This window comes from Eucyclogobius newberryi, unplaced genomic scaffold, assembly GCF_026437365.1.
Source record: "Eucyclogobius newberryi isolate DKJ021-1_F unplaced genomic scaffold, fEucNew1.0.hap1 SCAF_22, whole genome shotgun sequence".
Classification (NCBI taxonomy): Eukaryota; Metazoa; Chordata; class Actinopteri; order Gobiiformes; family Gobiidae; genus Eucyclogobius; species Eucyclogobius newberryi.
Window position 1 is genome coordinate 11,299,019 of NW_027315857.1, and position 18,310 is coordinate 11,317,328.

The 18,310-nt window shown below is 41.0% G+C and overlaps 1 protein-coding gene across 1 annotated transcript; it reads left to right on the forward strand.

Annotated features, from left to right (window-relative positions):
* Positions 1 to 3,463: 3,463 nt before the first annotated feature.
* Positions 3,464 to 5,769, forward strand: rwdd (RWD domain containing 4). Its single transcript, XM_072459210.1, has 7 exons — positions 3,464 to 3,618; positions 3,826 to 3,906; positions 4,261 to 4,370; positions 4,482 to 4,632; positions 4,717 to 4,822; positions 5,023 to 5,072; positions 5,181 to 5,769. The coding sequence occupies exons 1-7, from the start codon at positions 3,595 to 3,597 to the stop codon at positions 5,205 to 5,207; spliced, it is 549 nt and encodes a 182-aa protein (XP_072315311.1). The 5' UTR covers positions 3,464 to 3,594; the 3' UTR covers positions 5,208 to 5,769.
* Positions 5,770 to 18,310: the final 12,541 nt, after the last annotated feature.

Sequence of the window (18,310 nt, forward strand, 5' to 3'; positions counted from 1 at the left end):
ACTGGAGCTGCAAAATTAAAGGTGATAGAATGTTCTCCTAATGGCAATATAAAGGCCCTTTTCATCTCTCCCACAGCACCAACAGACAGACAAGAAATGTCAACAAAACAGGAAAGAAAAATACAATTTCATTTGTTTGATCAGTTTAATTGAAAGAGAAGAAAAAGAAGAGCTTAATAAAAGTGTTATGTACAATATTTGGACCCTTGATGCCTCTATGGGCCAGCCTCTTGAGCGAGGATGAGTCACAGAGATCTTTGGGTTTGGGGGGGCTCGCCTCTCCCGTCCTCACAGAAGCTCATGAAGTGGAAAAGCAGCCAATTAAACAGCTGAGTCATAAAGAAGATATACTGGACACCAGCAGATTGAAAAAACATCGGGAACACCAGGTTAAGAGCTAACGGAGACGAAGTCTGCTATCAGCCATTAAGTTTGTCTTTTAATTGTTCTTGTGTTTTCACAGCGACTACAGGCCTTAGGAGGGAGATAACTCTGGATGTTTAAAACAAACCACTTCTCATTCTACAGTAAGTTTGCAATATTGAGTCCTACAGGCTTTTGCTGGGTTTCTGATGACATTACGTTTGAGGCTTCAAATGTTTCATTAAAGTTACACGGTGTAATATTTCCGGAGAAGGGTACGCTGCCTGCTTGTCTCCATGGAGATGTTATTGGATGACCTGAAATGCTCCACATCTATATTACATATACACATACATTCCAGGCAATAACAACTCCACCTGAAAATTCTGATTGTGCACCGTAAATGATGGGTTTTCTTTAGATTGATTTTGTGTTGCTGTGAAGCGTGATCACACATTTTGTATCTCATCATTTGTGGATTTTACGTTTGGACTTTTCATATGATAAAACGATGCACTGTGAAATCTAATGAGAGCATTTTAACTTGACAACGCTGGTGCCAAAGCTGAAGAGCTACTAACAAATCAAATAGATCACTGCATTTGACTTCACACGACACACGAGTTATCAAAGTCTCTCCAATGCGAGTCTGCGTTTTGAGCTGCCTTTGTAAAACTAACTGTTGTTAACAGTTAAGTGTTTCAACAAGATGTGGCGAAGTAATGTACATTTTGAGCTAGACACACCTCTTTTCCGCCTTCTGTATTTGATTTGTTGTTGTTTTTTTCAACTCTTGCAAATACCTTTTTTACTTCTAGTTGAATAAATTCTCTTTTAGACAACAATGTGTGGTTAGTTGACTGGTTCACAACTAACACAAGCAAGTTGAAAATCCATTATTTGCCAGAGTTATATAGTTACACACGCGACAATTTACAGAAAAAACGTACTCCTGTCTCACATCTAACAGTGCAACATCAAAGAATACGATTTACAAACCAAATGGATTTTTTCGAATGCACATATTTTGTCATAGCTCATTATTTATTAAAAGCTGTTGATTGACTTTTATTATACTTTATAGTCCCTCAATAACACCCCTTGCTCGCTCTTGCTCCCCCTTACATCAGACAGCTCATCATCATTGTATTGTCTTTGTCAGTTGTGCTTCGGACGGATGCACTCTGCCCTTGAATAGTCCCCGGTTTTTATCTCTTTCCACTACATAATGACATGCTGCCACAAAAACGCAAGTGTGAAATGCAATTATTGTACAGCAGAGATGGAAGTCAAAAGACAAGACCACTATCATCGACTGTTCTGTTCTTAATTAACTTATCCACTCTGCCACAGACGTCTGGCCTATAGGGTTCATTTCTAAATTGGCAAATGGAAGTGTGCTTTCCTCCAGCGATAATACTAATCCAAAAAAACACGTCCCTCGCCGGGAAAGCTTAGAATAATGACGTTTGTGAGTTGGTGGTAAAAGATGTTGTTGAGTGGTTTTGGCTGAGATTGGAGCCAATGGGGAGTCCTAAGTCCTGACTGATAAAGTTTGAGCATAAAGTGAAGTGTGTCACAGTCCCATGACAGGTTGGTAAAAAACATTAGCAAAAGAAATTCTTTAACAATGGCTGATGCACACAGAAACTACATTTTTGCTCATTTTTTAACTAAATTCAAAAACTGTCCATACAAAGTCCAGACAACGTAAATATTTACCACAATACAAATAATAGCTTTACTTTAATTGAATGTAAAAGTAGGTTCTCTTCGTCTCAAATATGCTTAACATTTCAAAAATGTACAGTCACACAGTCTTTAAGCATGATACCTCTGAAGCCACAGCTGCCTTTGGGCAGACTAACAGCAATTTTTCTGTGCCTGTACTACCTGTTCTTCATCAGCACACACAGTGTTATTCTAAGCTGAAGACTGATACAATAAGTGTACATTCATACTTACAAATTCACCACATAAAAAATGTGACAAAACCAGGACTAAACCCATAACTAGACTATACAAGACTAGAACAACAGGGCCAAAGCAGGTCCACATCAGAATCAGAATTAGAATCAGAAAAGGTGTATTGCCATTGTCATTGAACACAGTTTGCAAGCATTGGAACTTGTCTCTGTGTTAAGATGCAACATAAAACAATGAATAATAAAATTATAATTATAGCAACATCTATAGAGTCAAATATGTCATGCATGAATCAAGAACTTTCTAATAAACTAAGGTAAAAAAAAAAAAACTTGGTCTTGGTATGTACTCGAATATTTACACAAACATTTACAGATGGTCGAAAGTATCAGGTCTAAAATGGGCTCGTTTTATTTATAAATAATGACAAGTGTGGAAAGAGGAATCACATACAAACATTTCATTTTTTTAATTTAAATTGTTTATTTATCATACTTCTCTTTATCTAGAACGAGTACCCATGAAGGCATCTTTGGCATCTATAGTAGTCATGTACTGAATGTTACAAAATATGGATTAGATTACCTGAGCAGAGGCCACAGTATGGATTGATAGTGATCGATATTGGCGGGCAGAGCACTAATGTCGTTTACGTCTACGTTTACCTCTTGATTGCATCCTATGGGCAGAACAGCACACAAGCCGGCCCCAGCTGCTCTTGGTACATTTGAGTTTTGAATACTAAAGATAGTAGTTGGGACTTGTCTGATCAGCCTATTTCAATAAGCATCTCTCTCTCTCACACACACACACACACACACACACACACACACACACACACACTCACACACACACACACACACACACACACACACTCACACTCACACACACACACTATTACGTTATTGCAAACAGTAAAGCAGTAAAGTCAAAAGTAAGCCTACAGCGCCCTCTTCCGCCAACATAAGGTGATCACTTGCGATTTCCTGACGTTCTTCCGCACAAACAAATTTAGTGAAAAATACATTTATGAGCTCAGAAAATACTGAAACTTTATGGAGATCCGAGTGTAGTGAATAAAAACAATTATAAAAAATATTATAATGTAAGAAGTTCAAAGTTCACGGAGAACTGTGCCCTCGACCGCGCATGCGTGCAGTATCATGGCGGATGAGCAGTTTGTGAAGTGTGTGTTGGTTACAGCTTAATGAAGTTTTAAAGACAAAAATGGGCTGTTAAGTCAGAAAGTCTGACATTTTACGAGCTGTCATAGTCAGGGGCCCTACAAAGAGGACAAGACAAACTATGTCAGCGCAGGAGGACCAAGAGGTAATGCTATATAGTGTTAGCATGTGAGCTCAGCTGTGGCTTTGTAATGACTGCATGCTGGGCTCCTTTAGGGCTTGTATAGTCCCTGTGTTTCCTGACACAGTGAACACATTGAACACATTGAACACATTGAACACAGACACATGGTCCTGCTGAAGTGTCCCGCGCCTCATGTTTGGTCTGGCTCGTGCTGTGCTTGTGTTTCAGATGGAGCTGGAGGCTCTTCGCTCCATCTACGAAGGCGATGACTGTTTCAAGGAAATCAGTCCTGTGTCTTTTCAGTTCAGGGTTAGTGCTTCTCTTTTACATCTATTTTAGTAAAACGCTCATTAAAATTAGGGCTTGGGGATATTGTTGAAAAATAGTTGGAGGAAAATGCGTAAATGTCTTCAAGTTGTAGTCGAAGCGCAGATATGTCACTTTATACATTTGATTGGAAGATTACACTAGATGTTTCTGTTAATTAAATTTGGTGTCGTTTTTAAATATTTTAATTCTAGACAATACGCGCTATATTCAAATTTTGCATATCTAAACAATATTATTTACTCTTTTAGTACATCTCCCACCTCTAATTAAAAGTCAACTCAAGTACTGTTTAATTATCCATGTGTTTTTGTCCTTGTGTGTTGATGTGATCAGATAGGAGACCTGGAGGACTCCAAAGCATTCATGTTGGATGTGTCTTGGACAGACACGTATCCTGAGACAGCCCCCCAAATGTCCCTCGATGGGTTTTTCAATAACAAGATGTAAGCACGTGCGTACAATGATGTCAACTCGGCTGTGTGCATGCGTTCGTGAAGAATAACTAGTCAATCATTTCTAACTGTATGTTATACATGCCCTTTTATTTATTGCAGTTCTTCAGAAACTAAACTGCATATTTTGTCAAAATTGGAGGAACAAGCAGAGGCCAATCTAGGTACAGCAATGATGTACACATTGTTTGATTGGGCAAAGGAAAATCAAGAATCCCTCATGGAGAATCACAAACCTGTTATACAAGCTGTGGTCAGTAAAGTCACTTCACTCACCTCACTCATGCACTGTTATACTCCATTATACAGATCAAGCACATAATGTTTTGTATTTCAGACACTGACCTCAAGCAATGAAGCTACAGGCACAGCCCCAGCCAAGAAGAAGGAAAGGAAGGAGCAGCTAACTAAATCACAGAAGAGAAGGATGGTCAGCAAGACAGGTACAACAAGTTATTCTATTCTGTATGTTTTTTTGATGCACGGCCGTAGTAACAGCATACTTTGTAAAACATTTTACATTGAGTTAAGGCAAACAAAACTATACTAATGCTGTGTAGACAATATGAATACTATTTTAAACACTAGAAAAATAAACAGTTTTGTATGACCATTTTGTAATGAGCCTTGTTGTAATCGGCAGATTACAAAGGAGAACTTCCTAGAGGCTGGAACTGGGTGGACGTCGTTAAAGTAAGTGCACTTTTTACCACTAGATGGTGCACTTTAACAACATCTATTACAATGACTTACCAAAATACTGTTGTTTTGTTTCCATCTAATCTCTGGTTTGCCCTTCAGCATGTGAGTATGACGTTTACATCTTAACCCTCTTACTGTTGTAAAGTTGAACACTTTCTATGTTTTTACTTTATTGCAGCTGAGCAAAACGGGAGGGAAGGATGATGATTAAACTTGAAGTAACTTAATGTTGATTCAGTGATGTTTTCCTGCTGTAAATCGTGAACTTCAAGCAGTATGCTGCAATTGCTGTCTTGACACCTCTTCTCTGATGCTCAGACCATCCTGAGAACCAAAGTCGGCTGGGTCAGTGACCTCAGCCATCCCATTTCAAATGCCACATTTACAGCAAGAGCGTGAGCTGCAAGCACTGGAATCAGTGCTGCCTGGGTTTTTTTTTCTCTGCCCCTTGCACTGTTGTCATCGGGCGGATAAGCTTGGCGACTTGAATTAATTCACTGCCATGGTTCTTGATATCAAATCCACCAGCCAAACATCAGGCTCACACAAGTTGAAAAATTCATACAAGTCATCATGTTACTTTATGAAAGCCTGAGGTAGTTTTTATGACATTTAAAATAATTAAATATATGTACTTTATGTTACTTGATGTATTGTTCCTAAATACAGACTTTTTACATCAAAATAAGTTTGGGCTATAACTGTGTTCTTTTTCTTATTATATATAATTTCTCATTATTGTTCTTGTTACTGTTGGTAGTAGTAGCCATGATGGCCCTGTTTACACACGTGTCCACATGATAAATGAAGGCTGAAAATGTTATTGGGCTTGCTGACACTTTCATATAAGCATTTTAAAAATCTCATAACACTGAATCTTATTTCACTCTGCACACACCCATGATGACTAAAAGGTGAACTGCCTTATGTAATTTAGGATTTGATTTGTGATTTTCTTATGATTATGAGACAAACCTCTTAAAATTATTTTAGGACACAAAGAGTGAGCCTAAGACTTCTGCAAAGATAATTACATGTATCACATTTAAAAATGAGTGTGTTTTATGAACACTACCCTATGTCATTTAGTGAGAAATCACATATAAATAAATGGATAAAGTCTGCATTTGCCAGTGATTCGTGACAGCCACAGAAACAAGATTTCTTGTTTTTTACCCATTCCAACGTGGTTGGGTTATTATTTTTCAGTTATCATCTGCATTTGATTACAGGTAAAGCCTGTAAAGTATGTTGGCTTGGAAGATCTGTTTAAGAATAAAAAGATTTGTCTGAAAGTATCAACAAATTCATCTTTAAAACATGCAAGTTAAAGGAGAGTATAAAGACAGCAGTGGATAGAACATATTCTGCCCTGATTCAAAATGAAAAAAGACAACCATAAAGGGTTTGAGAGCCAGTGTCCAATCCAGGTGAAAGCAGAGCCTGCTCAAGATGTAAGAAGGTTCATGGTCTACATATGTTGTAGGTTATAAAGCATTTAAGGCTGCACTTTCTTGTCTGTTTGTTCAGATTGGAGAACTGTTGTGACAAAAAAACATGTTTTGTATTTTGAATCTGTTATACTTTACTTAAAACAATATAAGTTGTAATGGAATATCCCTAATGTTGTGTTTCAGACTCTGTTGCAGAAAGAGGTGCCCTCATAGAGGACATGTATCCAAGGTTGTATCTATACTGTAAGCAGGCTATGACTTCAGAATGACCTCCACTGTGGAATGGGAAACCCACGACACAGTGCGACTGCATTGAAACCCAATGCTTTGTTGTAAGACTAAATCAAGAGTTTGAATAATTGCTTGAATATTACAGGCTATTGAAATCTTCTCTATTTCAGTTGTATTCCCTCTAGTATTAATGAAGAAGAATTTAAAGCGATAATGCGACTTCTAGAGGGAAACAGAGCGCTAAAAGCCAGGGGAAAAGCAGTTAATTTCACCCTGCCATATTCCAAACCAGGCCTTACATCAGCGTCTTTCAGGAATCCATTTATGGCCACTATCTGAGCTGAGATGAGGGAATACATTCAGATGAGTTTGACAAGCCATGAGGAGGAGGAAGACTGAGCCCGGTTCGAGAAATAAGTGTTGGGGAGGTGGAGAAAGAGTTATTTTTTATTCAAACGTGGTCCAGGCCAATGTACCGCCTGCTTCCTATCAGGTAACAGGCCTGAGTTTGGAATCTCTTTTACTGTTTTATTAGCTTTGGACTGAAAACAACTCATTTAAAAAGGATGTAACAATGTAACTTCTCTTGTTGGCCCGTTCTGGGTGACTGTGGGTTAGTGGTGATGTTATTGCTTTCCTTGGAATGTTCCACAGTAGGGCTTATATCTCTCTGTGGAAAGGCGATATTCTCTGTTTTTAAAGACACAAGGCATCACAGACAACATGCAAAAACACAAAAACATGGACAAAAAACACCTTAACAATGACCAAAGACATATTGTGGTGTATTTAGAGTCAGTAGATGACCCAATTGTGAGCACAGCTTTGAAGGGTCAGCTCCTTGTGCTCTTTTACGATGGGACACCTCGAGTAAAGGTAGCATCTACATTTAAGTCAATAAAATGGATTTTCCTGAGCCTGTTCTTTGCTTCATCACCATTTCTCTGAGTTCTGAACCAATCCACAAAAAAGCTCTATTGTCCTGTCCAGCAGCTACATCAAAGACAACATCCTTTTTGCGCACAGGTCTAAAAATGTGTGCAATCTGTGGAAGAGGAGGATGTTTGTCATGACATAATAGAGAACAAGGGTTATAGTGTCCGAAAGTCACCTTCCTAAATAATGCCACGTCTCTCTGTTAAGAAGCTGTGAAAAATGGCCTCTATTAACAGAAAACTCACCAAAGACTGAATTATTAAGAAAGGCCACAACACTGTTCCTCGGGTCCAGCTCCTGCCAACAAGAAACAATGAATAAAACAGATAAACGCCGATTATGCAAGAATAATAAGGAGCTAATATCCACACAAGCTCTTTATCCCAGGATCAAAGGCGGTGGGGATAATGCTTTCAGAGTACTTATCACAGATGACAGAGTTTCACACCTGATGGACAGGGATCACATAGGTCATTGTGGGATGCATGGAAATGCAGGATACAGCTCAGGGGCAGGCTCACTTACAGTTTGTTTGGAAATGTATGCCTTTTTTATTCATTTGTATTATTCTATTATTATTTTGTGGTTTTCATTTATCTCAGTTCATCAGTTTATTTGGCAGTAACAATGCAGTCAGTCATAGTTACAATGCAAGGTTTGATGCAATGCATAGAGAGTTTATAGCAAGTGCTAATTTTTCCACTCCTATCCACAGTTGGGCTTTTCTACACACTACACAACACATATTAAAACATTTGTCAACTCTATAGATACACAATGCAATTGTACACATTCAAAACATATTCATACGTTATTTACAAGTGAGTACATTTTGGGTTGTTTTCAGCCTAGTGCTGGTGAACATTTTAATCTCTGTGAGCAGTAAGATGTCCTGTACTGTGGGATTTTACAGTTTTGATCTGGGAGCTCCTTGTCATCCTGCAGCTGTTTGGTCTCTGGATAAATGTACTGATCAGCAGCACACATGCCAGACTCCACGTGCAGCCGGCCACAGTGTTGTGAATTTGAAGCCCGGCTCCAACTATTTACTAACCATCCTCCCTTCTCTTTCATCCCCATTTCACTTTGAGCTGTCCTGTCTAATAAAGCCTAAGGAGCAAAAAATACTTTTTTTAAAAGTACTTTTTCCACACAGAGTTCTCCTGTTGCAGGTCTGGCTGTGAAGAGGGGAGAAAGTCTGCTGGACGTGCTGCTGCCTCCATCCAGGCTGTAGACATGACTGAGGACTGCCTGCTGCTCTTCTGCAGGTAGCCCACCAGTTTCCCCACAATTCACTTTGACTATGGGGTTTTCTATTAAAGCTGGGGTGCCTGTTTTTCCCACTGTGAAAAGATCATAGTACGTATTTAAATACTATCTAGTTACTAGTGGTCACAAACGCTTTGGCACATCATTAATATTCATATGCGCAGCTTTAGAACTGTTCTTTTTATATGGTGAAACTGAGGCGGACCACCAAAACACAGTCAATGCTTACTCTTACTCCTGGGTTCACGAGAGATAAAATGCAGTCTGCAGTGGACTGATTTGTCATAACGTGATGTTTTTACAACAAGGTCAAAATGTTCTCATTTACAAGAATAAATGTGGGTATTCCAGATTTAATGAGCATAAAAGAACACAAAACAACATAGACAAGACAACATAGTCCCAAAGATATAGTGTCATGTCAAATTAGTCAGATTTTTTTTTTAATGTCGGTTAGAATTTCATCCCAGTCCTTGATTGTTGGTGCAAATTGTGTCATCTTTTTTTTTTGTAATGGCCTTCTTTCCTACCGCCAAAAGCATTCTAATTCAATTATACTACGATTTGTTTCTCCTTTTAAATATTCGCACAGGCAGGACAGTCAAATCGTCCACATTGGACTCTTCAGTACAGAGTCGTTCCAGAATGTTGATCTTGGGCTGCAGCCAGAACTGTATTTCCCGGGTCACTGTGAACCGTGCTGGTGCACTGAGAGAACAGTGTCTGATCACCTGGAACCTGGGGACCGAACATCATAAAAACATCACGCATTTCACGGGAATACTCACTTAAGGTGTTTTAATCTGGCATAGATGGGTAGATAGCATAGATTTTTATGTGTGAAATTTAAATTTTCTTTGCACTGCTCCAGGGCTGTGTTTCGCATCTGCCTGGGGAGAGTGAAGGATTTCACCTCCAAGACAACAGACCAGACCCTCAAGTACAAGTAAGTGTTGTTTCAAATGTCGAAGAATTCATATTCAGAGTAAGTTAAGTTATTAAAGGATTCATATTATGCCAAATCAACGTTTATAAGCTTTTTACCATGTTATAACTGTGTTCCCTCATCATGTGCTTATCCAGCATTTTATTTTGAGTGATTTATACATCAACTAGTAATCCTGTATTATTATTCAGAAATAAAACCACTCATTTGCAAATCCACTACTTATGGTGAAATGCCACTATTGAAAGGCAGTTTTGAATCACAGTTTACAAATTAACCAACACCTGATTTACTCTAATGTTTCCTTTATTAAAAAGGCAAACCTTTGTAGGACAGGAATAACATTTGTGTGTAGAAAGCACATTATCACAAAAGTTCTTAGCCTGTGAATTTTGTTTGTTCAGAAATGTTCCCAGGCCATCCAACCCTAGTCTGTATCTTCCTCTAGTGGCAGGTATGTGTATCTGACTTCAATCCTCAGCACCTCAGATGTAATCCTAAAATATATGTAATGGAACTAGGTTATAGATATTTCTTATTCACACATACAGTGTCGCTTGGATCTGTAGAGTCAATTTTGATATAATTCCCCCCAAATTAGATGACGTAATAACTATAAACTCAGTTCCATTACTACTACAAGACACTGCTCTATATAAGAAAAGTATAATATTCTACCAAAGCACCATGTATCTCCTTTAGTTTGGTTATTCTGCCCAAACTAAGCATCGGCCTATGCTGGAGCTTTGAGGCTGGTATCAGAAATATGTGAAAAGTGTAAATGTTTGCCCATTATATGTGTCTATCTCTAATTAAATTCATAACATCTTTGGTACGTTTTGAACTTCCATGACGCTTCTCTGGGGCAGATTCTCCTGGTGTTTGACCTGATCAAGCAGAGTTATGAGAGGAGACAGACGGGGCTGGCAGTTATTCCCTGTCCTCAGCACGAGTACCGGCTTTTGGAAAATGGAGTAACACTTCTGGGCCTCTCAGAGACAAGGTGCAAATGTAAAATGACAAATTGATTTTAGCTGCACTCTGTTTTATCTGCTGGCAGGGCAACGCAATGTATTAGTAAACTAGAATTCCAGACATATTGCTTTTTGGTTTAGCTCATATTTGATTCATATTTGATTAATTACTCTTAGCAAAATCTCAAGCCCAAATTCGTTTTCAAAGAGCTCATAGACTGCATTATACAACCATAAACATAGATTTCAACTAAGATGACACACTGCATCTTAAACCCTTGTTCTGTTTCAGAGACCATTTACACTAGATACCAAATTATTATGCAAATTATATTTTTCTCTCATTTTGCCACATAGTCAATATAAATGCCAAGTACAATTGAACAAACCTCCCAATGATTACAGTGTTTTTTCATAAATAAAAACTTAAAATGCACTGTTTTAGAGTTTTATACCATGTTATTGTTGTAAAGAGTTTGTTAAATTAGAAGCATTAGCAGGTCATATTTACTGAAATCAAAAGCTATTTCAATCAAAACATCTTAACAGGTCAAGTTACATTTTAACATAGGACCCTTTATTCACAGTTCTTGCATCCTTCTTGCAAACGTGTGAGTTTGTGAAGAGTTTCTGCTTGAATTTCTTTGCAGGATTTCAGAATAGCCTCCCAGAGCTGCTGTTTGGATGTGAAATGTCTCCCACCCTCATAGCTTGAGGATGAGGTCAGTTGAATATGGGGGCCACACGAGTTTCTCCTCTTTTATGTCCATAGCAGCCAATGATGCAGACGATTCTGAGGTGTTCCTTGCAGCATGAGATGGTGCATTGACATCCACGAAGACGATTTGTTACAGAAAGCACGGCTCTTCTTTTTGTACCATGGAAGAAAGTGGTCAGTCAGAAACTCCACATACTGTAAAGAGGTGATTTAGAGGAGCCGACCATCTCTCTCCCTGTGATTATGGCCCAAAACATGACTCCGCCTCCTCCTTGCTGACTATGCAGCCTTGTTGGGACATGATCCACCAACCATACACCACTCCATCCATCTGGACCATCCAGGGTTGCACGGCACTCATCAGTGAACAAGACCATTTTAAAATGAGTCTTCGTGTATTTCTGCCCCATTGGAGCCGTTTCTGCTTGTGAGCATTGGTTAAAGGTGGAGAGTAGAAGGTTTATGAATAACTGCAAGCCTCTGGAGGATCCTACACCTTGATGTTCGCGGGACTCCAGAGGCCCAGCAGCTTCAAATACCCGTTTGCTGCTTTGTAATGACATTTTATCAGCTGCTCTCTTTATCTGGTGTATTTGTTTGGCAGAAATCATCCTCATTGTGCCTTTATTTGCACAAATCTGTATGTACTTTGTATCATAGTTGATCAACTCTAGTACAATGATCCTGTTAAAGTTTTCATTAAATATCTACGGTTTTTATACCCTGTCCAAGGCATTCAACTATTTCACGCTTTTTGGCATTAGAGATCCTTTTTCTTTCCCATATTGCCTTGTCCTTTGTAAATAGTGTTTCCTCTAATTGGAACTACCTGGCAAACTAAGTGACCCAAAGAGCCCTGAGATGCAATACCATCCATGAGTTTCACTGAAAAAAAAAAAGAAGACCTTTATGACACTTAAACACATGTTGCACAATAATTTGGAACGCTGTGTAATCTTATGGGACAGTGAAGCTTTCAAAGACCTGCAGCCTCCTCCAACACCGGGAACACAAGCATGTGATCATCTATAAGACTTAGATGATCACATGTAACATATATTCAATAACAGTAACACTTCTGTTTCTATGGGATATTCAAACAGAAAACCAAGTGGCAATAAATAGACGCACGGGACAAGATACGACACAGAGGAAGTAAGAAGATTAAATAAAGTTTGAAAAAGAAAAACGCCATGTCATTGACCAGTATGTGATTAGTGGGAATGAACAGGTAAAATATAAAACATGTATTCAACCGACCAGTGATAACGTGTTGGCAACGAGGCTTTATTTCCTTGTAATTCACTATTAACATTATTTACTGAGGTTCAAAATAGGTTCTATAGGTATTTTTTTTGCAGCTCTCATTTACTTTTCATCCCTAACAACATAACATTTTGAGTGTCTATCATAGGTGGTGGTTTGCTCTCATTTTACCCATCAACTTTACCGTCTTTACCCTCACATCCCGGGAATATCTTCACACTCTGGAGGACAGAAGTTCCTTGCTTAACCTCGACTCGGCAGCTTTAACACACAGTGGGACCCATTTAGTCCTGACCAACTACAATAGAACCAGGAAGATCGCTACCCTGGTCATTCAAAGTGATAAAAGTACAGTATGTGCCAATCTATAGGAGAATTTGAACATTTTTGGAATTTCTAGGATTTCCAAAAATGGTGGATCAAGAACTGCAGCATGAACCTGGAGTTTGTAGTGCAGCGCTGACCGATGATGCCAGAAGGATTGTCTTTGGTGCGACAGGAAGTAACAAGTAAATAGTTCTATTCTGTGCTATTTTAAAAACATCATTGCTTTAATAGTATGTCAATGCAAACACACAGAACAGAGCGTTACTATGGGCACTGTGCTTCTAGGATCTGGCAATGAGAGATGATGAAAGCATTAATGACAATGCAGAATCTGTTCTTTGGGTCCTTTGAAGGTATTTTGATGTATTACGTTTCCCTGTGGCGGGTTTAATCACATCACTAGACTCCGAAGGTGACCCGGTCTGGGAGAGACGGGAGATGGCGGAGGAGAGTGGATCGGTGGTCGAAGACGTTCTGGACGGCGTGGAGGAGCAGCCTTTTCTGGCTGCAGGTGCCCGGAAACGTAAAAAGTCTCTTAGCTCGCCCGAGGGTTCTGGGAATGAGCAGCGGGATGAGGCTGAAGCTATTGATATCCGGGGTGAGAGCAGAGACTGTAAGGTGATCATAAAGCTTGCACAGGATAGTGCATCCTTTAAGGAGTGGAATTCAGTGGCATTGTCAAAGAGCCTAACTGTAGCTGTGGGAGTGATCAAGAGTGCGAGTGTCCTTAGAGATGGCTCGCTGCTGGTCGTGTGCAAGGACGCGGCTCAGCAACGGAAGGCGATTGGAACTAAACGTCTGGGTGGAAAGGACATTCTTGTGTCTAATGCTGAAAGAAACACGGTCAGAGGAGTTATCGTAGGTCAAATCAAATCAAATCAATTTATTTTTGTAAGGCCCAAAATCACAACAACAGTTGCCTCTGAGGGCCACAGGGAGAAATGAATCAACAATGTCTGTGGTGGCGATGAAGTCAGACAATGTCCGTGGTGGCGAGGGACGATGTCCCAGGGTCCTCTGTCCTTAGACTCTCCTTCTCGGCCAGGAAAAACTACAAAAAAACCTCTTTGGGAAAAAAGCGTAGAAACCTGGAGGAGTTCCAGTGAAGGAGAGATCCTACTCTCACAGACGGACAGACGGACACAAGGAGACTGGAGCTGGACCCACTCTTCAGGCAGAAGAGGGACCGTCTGAGTCGAGCTGGACCCACTCTTCAGGCAGAAGAGGGACCGTCTGAGTCGAGCTGGACCCACTCTTCAGGCAGAAGAGGGACCGTCTGAGTCGAGCTGGACCCACTCTTCAGGCAGATGAGGGACCGTCGGAGGCGAGCTGGACCCACTCTTCAGGCAGATGAGGGACCGACTGAGGCGAACTGGAGCCACTCTTCAGGCAGATGAGGGACCGTCCACACAGGGCAGGGACCACTTCACCAGGGGAGGGGCATCTGGGTCCACAGGTCCTCAGGAGTGAGAGAAAGAAAATAAGGCGGTGAACAGTTTGCAAGTGGAATCAAAAAATAAATATTGTTTGATAGCATAAGTAGTCAGAAGAAGAAGAGGATAGTGCTCAAGCTGTCATACTTCCCCCAGCATAGTTACTCCTAGGGCAGCGTAGCTGAAGCTGTGGGTTTATCTTTCTGTTCCTAACTACTCTGACCATAAGCGATTTCGAAGAGGAACGTTTTAAGCCTGGACTTAAATGAAGAGACTGTGTCAGCATATTTAACATGGGTCGGGAGCTGATTCCATGACACAGGAGCTTGGTAGCTAAACGCTCTACCTCCTACAGTACTTTTAGAGACTCTTGGCACCACCAGAAGGCCAGCATTCTGAGAGCGAAGAGCTCTGTTTGGATGATATGGTTCTATAGCATCTTTGAGGTAGGATGGGGCCATGTCATTTATGGCTTTGTAGGTCAAGAGTAGAATTTTGAATTTGATTCTAGACTCGACGGGGAGCCAGTGAAGAGACTCCAGCACCGGCGTAATGTGCTCTCTTCTTTTTGTTCCTGTTAGTAATCTTGCTGCTGCATTTTGAACAAGTTGAAAGCTTTTTATGGAGCTTTTAGGACACGCTGCAAGCAGGGAGTTACAGTAGTCTAATCTAGTCGTTACAAATGCATGGATAAGTTTTTCGGCATCACTTTTAGGCAGGATTCTTCTGATTTTGGCGATGTTGCGCAAATGGAAATAGGCTGTTTTACAAGCTTGATTTATATGAGCTTTAAATGAGAGCTCCTGGTCAAATAAGACTCCAAGGTTTCTTACAGTAGAACTGGAGGCTACACTGACATTGTCCAGTGTGACTATCTGCTCAGATAGAGCGTCTCGTAGATGCTTAGGGCCAAGCACAATGACCTCGGTTTTTTCAGGGTTAAGAAGCAGGTAGTTTAGTGTCATCCAGGTTTTTATCTCCTTCACACAAGTACTAAGTCTGTCTACTTGATCGCTCTGATCAGGTTTCATTGATAAATACAGCTGAGTGTCGTCTGCATAGCAGTGGAAGTTAATGCCATGCTTTCTGATAATGTTGCCTAATGGTAGCATATAAAGAGTAAACAGAATTGGACCGAGTACCGAACCCTGTGGCACACCGTAAATTACTTTAGAGCTTGGTGAGGAGCTCTGGTTTACATTAACAAATTGGAACCTATCAGATAGATAGGATTTAAACCAGCTGAGGGCTGTTCCTCCAACACCTACATCACATTCTAACCTCTGCAGTAGAATGTTGTGGTCGATGGTGTCAAACGCTGCGCTGAGGTCCAACAGAACCAGGATTGAGACCAGTTCATCGTCAGCGGCTAATAACAAATCATTTGTGACTTTAACTAGTGCAGTTTCAGTGCTGTGGTGGGCTCTGAACCCTGACTGGAAAACTTCAAATAAGTTATTGTCCTGCAGGTGGCGACAAAGCTGTTTTACTACAACTTTTTCAAGGAAAAGGTGTCCCTACGGCGACGTCTGTGGATGAAGTTAAGGAGAATTTGACTGGAGCTAAGGTGCTGGACGCTAGGCGGTTGAAGGTGACCCGGTCTGGGGTAAGATGTGACAGCTTGTCGGTAATGGTAACACTTGAAGGGAGGTGCCTGCCTAGTAAGGTGTTCATTGGGTTCATGTGCCATGACGTTAGGCCATATGTTCCACCGCCCCTGCGTTGCTTTAAGTGCCAGCGCTTTGGGCATATTGCAGCGGTCTGTAGAGGGAGGCAAAGATGTGGTAAATGTGCAGGAGATCACGAGTATGGGAAGTGTGACGTGGGAGCAAAACTGAAGTGCTGTAACTGTGGGGAAGAACATAGCTCTGCCTACGGGGGATGCAGGTTTAGCAAAAGAACTGCTGAGGTGCATAAAATAAAGGTCTCTCAAGGTATATCCTATGCAGATGCAGTCAAGAAAGTTTCAAGTAATGAGTTTAGTGTAAATACAGAGAGAGGAGCCAGCGCTGCTCCCAGCCAGGGCGAAATGAGAAAGGCCAGCGTGGCTCCCAAGAAGTGTGAAGGTTTCAAGAGTGGAGGTCCCAAGTGTGCAGGTTCCAGAATTAATGAGAATACCCTGGTTGTGGATAGAGAGGATTTTGTACTCTTTATGGTGGATGTTGTAAACTGTGCTGCTCAGACTCAAAGTAGAACTGAAAGGATCAGGATCATTGCTAAAGCTGCAGGGAGATTCCTTGGAACAAAGGAGCTTGATTGGGCAGATATAGAAAACAGGCTAAAGGCGCTAAATGGGAGTCGGAGTGATGGGGGTCTGCTTGTGGGGAGTCAGAGTGATCAGAGTGACGAGACGGGAGTGGGGGTGGTCTCCTGTCCTCGCCCAGTCTCGTAGACGCACGGCTACCAAGCGGCGACATCAGTGGAAATATTAAAGCCTATAGAATGAAGCCTAAAGAATAAAGCTGTACGGTGGAAGCACCGAACGTCAAAGAAGGAGAGGAAGATGAAGAAGAGTCTCCCTGGAATAAAGCCGGTTGTTGTTGTTGTTGTTGTTGTTGTTTTATGGCGGTTGGCATCCAATTGTTGCATTACCGCCAGACTTTATTCCTCAGACTTTTCGTAGTCCTCAGACTGTCGTAGTCCGTAAAAGTACTCCTTCCATTGCTTTGGTGTTACAAAGCCCATGAGGTCATGATATGTCTTTGTGACTAGAATAGTTGTTGTTGTTGTTGTTGTTGTTGTTGTTGTTGTTGTTGTTGTTTTATGGCGGTTGGCATCCAAGTGTTGCATTACCGCCAGACTTTATTCCTCAGACTTTGTCGTAGTCCTCAGACTCTGTCGTAGTCCGTAAAAGTACTCCTTCCATTGCTTTGGTGTTACAAAGCCCATGAGGTCATGATATGTCTTTGTGACTAGAATAGTTGTTGTTGTTGTTGTTGTTGTTTTATGGCGGTTGGCATCCAATTGTTGCATTACCGCCAGACTTTATTCCTCAGACTTTTCGTAGTGTTACATTACCGCCAGACTTTATGACACTTTATTCCTTAGACTGTCCTCAGACTCTGTCGTAGTCCGTCTCAGAGACCAACCGGCTTTATTCCAGGGAGACTCTTCTTCATCTTCCTCTCCTTCTTTGACGTTCGGTGCTTCCACCGTACAGCTTTATTCTTTAGGCTTCATTCTATAGGCTTTAATATGTCCACTGATGTCGCTGCTTGGTAGCCGTGCGTCTACGAGACTGGGCGAGGACAGGAGACCACCCCCACCCCCATCTCGTCACTCTGATCACTCTGACTCCCCACAAGCAGACCCCCATCACTCCGACTCCCATTTAGCGCCTTTAGCCTGTTTTCTATATCTGCCCAATCAAGCTCCTTTGTTCCAAGGAATCTCCCTGCAGCTTTAGCAATGATCCTGATCCTTTCAGTTCTGCTTTGAGTCTGAGCAGCACAGTTTACAACATCCACCATAAAGAGTACAAAATCCTCTCTATCCACAACCAGGGTATTCTCATTAATTCTGGAACCTGCACACTTGGGACCTCCACTCTTGAAACCTTCACACTTCTTGGGAGCCACGCTGGCCTTTCTCATTTCGCCCTGGCTGGGAGCAGCGCTGGCTCCTCTCTCTGTATTTACTCTAAACTCGTTACTTGAAACTTTCTTGACTGCATCT

Bases quoted from the DNA above. Each gene is read 5' to 3' on its own strand.
- rwdd (XM_072459210.1), top strand. From the start codon at position 3,595: ATGTCAGCGCAGGAGGACCAAGAG. The intron at 4,371-4,481 runs GTAAGCACGTGC...TATTTATTGCAG, and splicing joins GGGTTTTTCAATAACAAGAT to TTCTTCAGAAACTAAACTGC. The intron at 5,073-5,180 runs GTAAGTGCACTT...TTTGCCCTTCAG, and splicing joins ACTGGGTGGACGTCGTTAAA to CATGTGAGTATGACGTTTAC.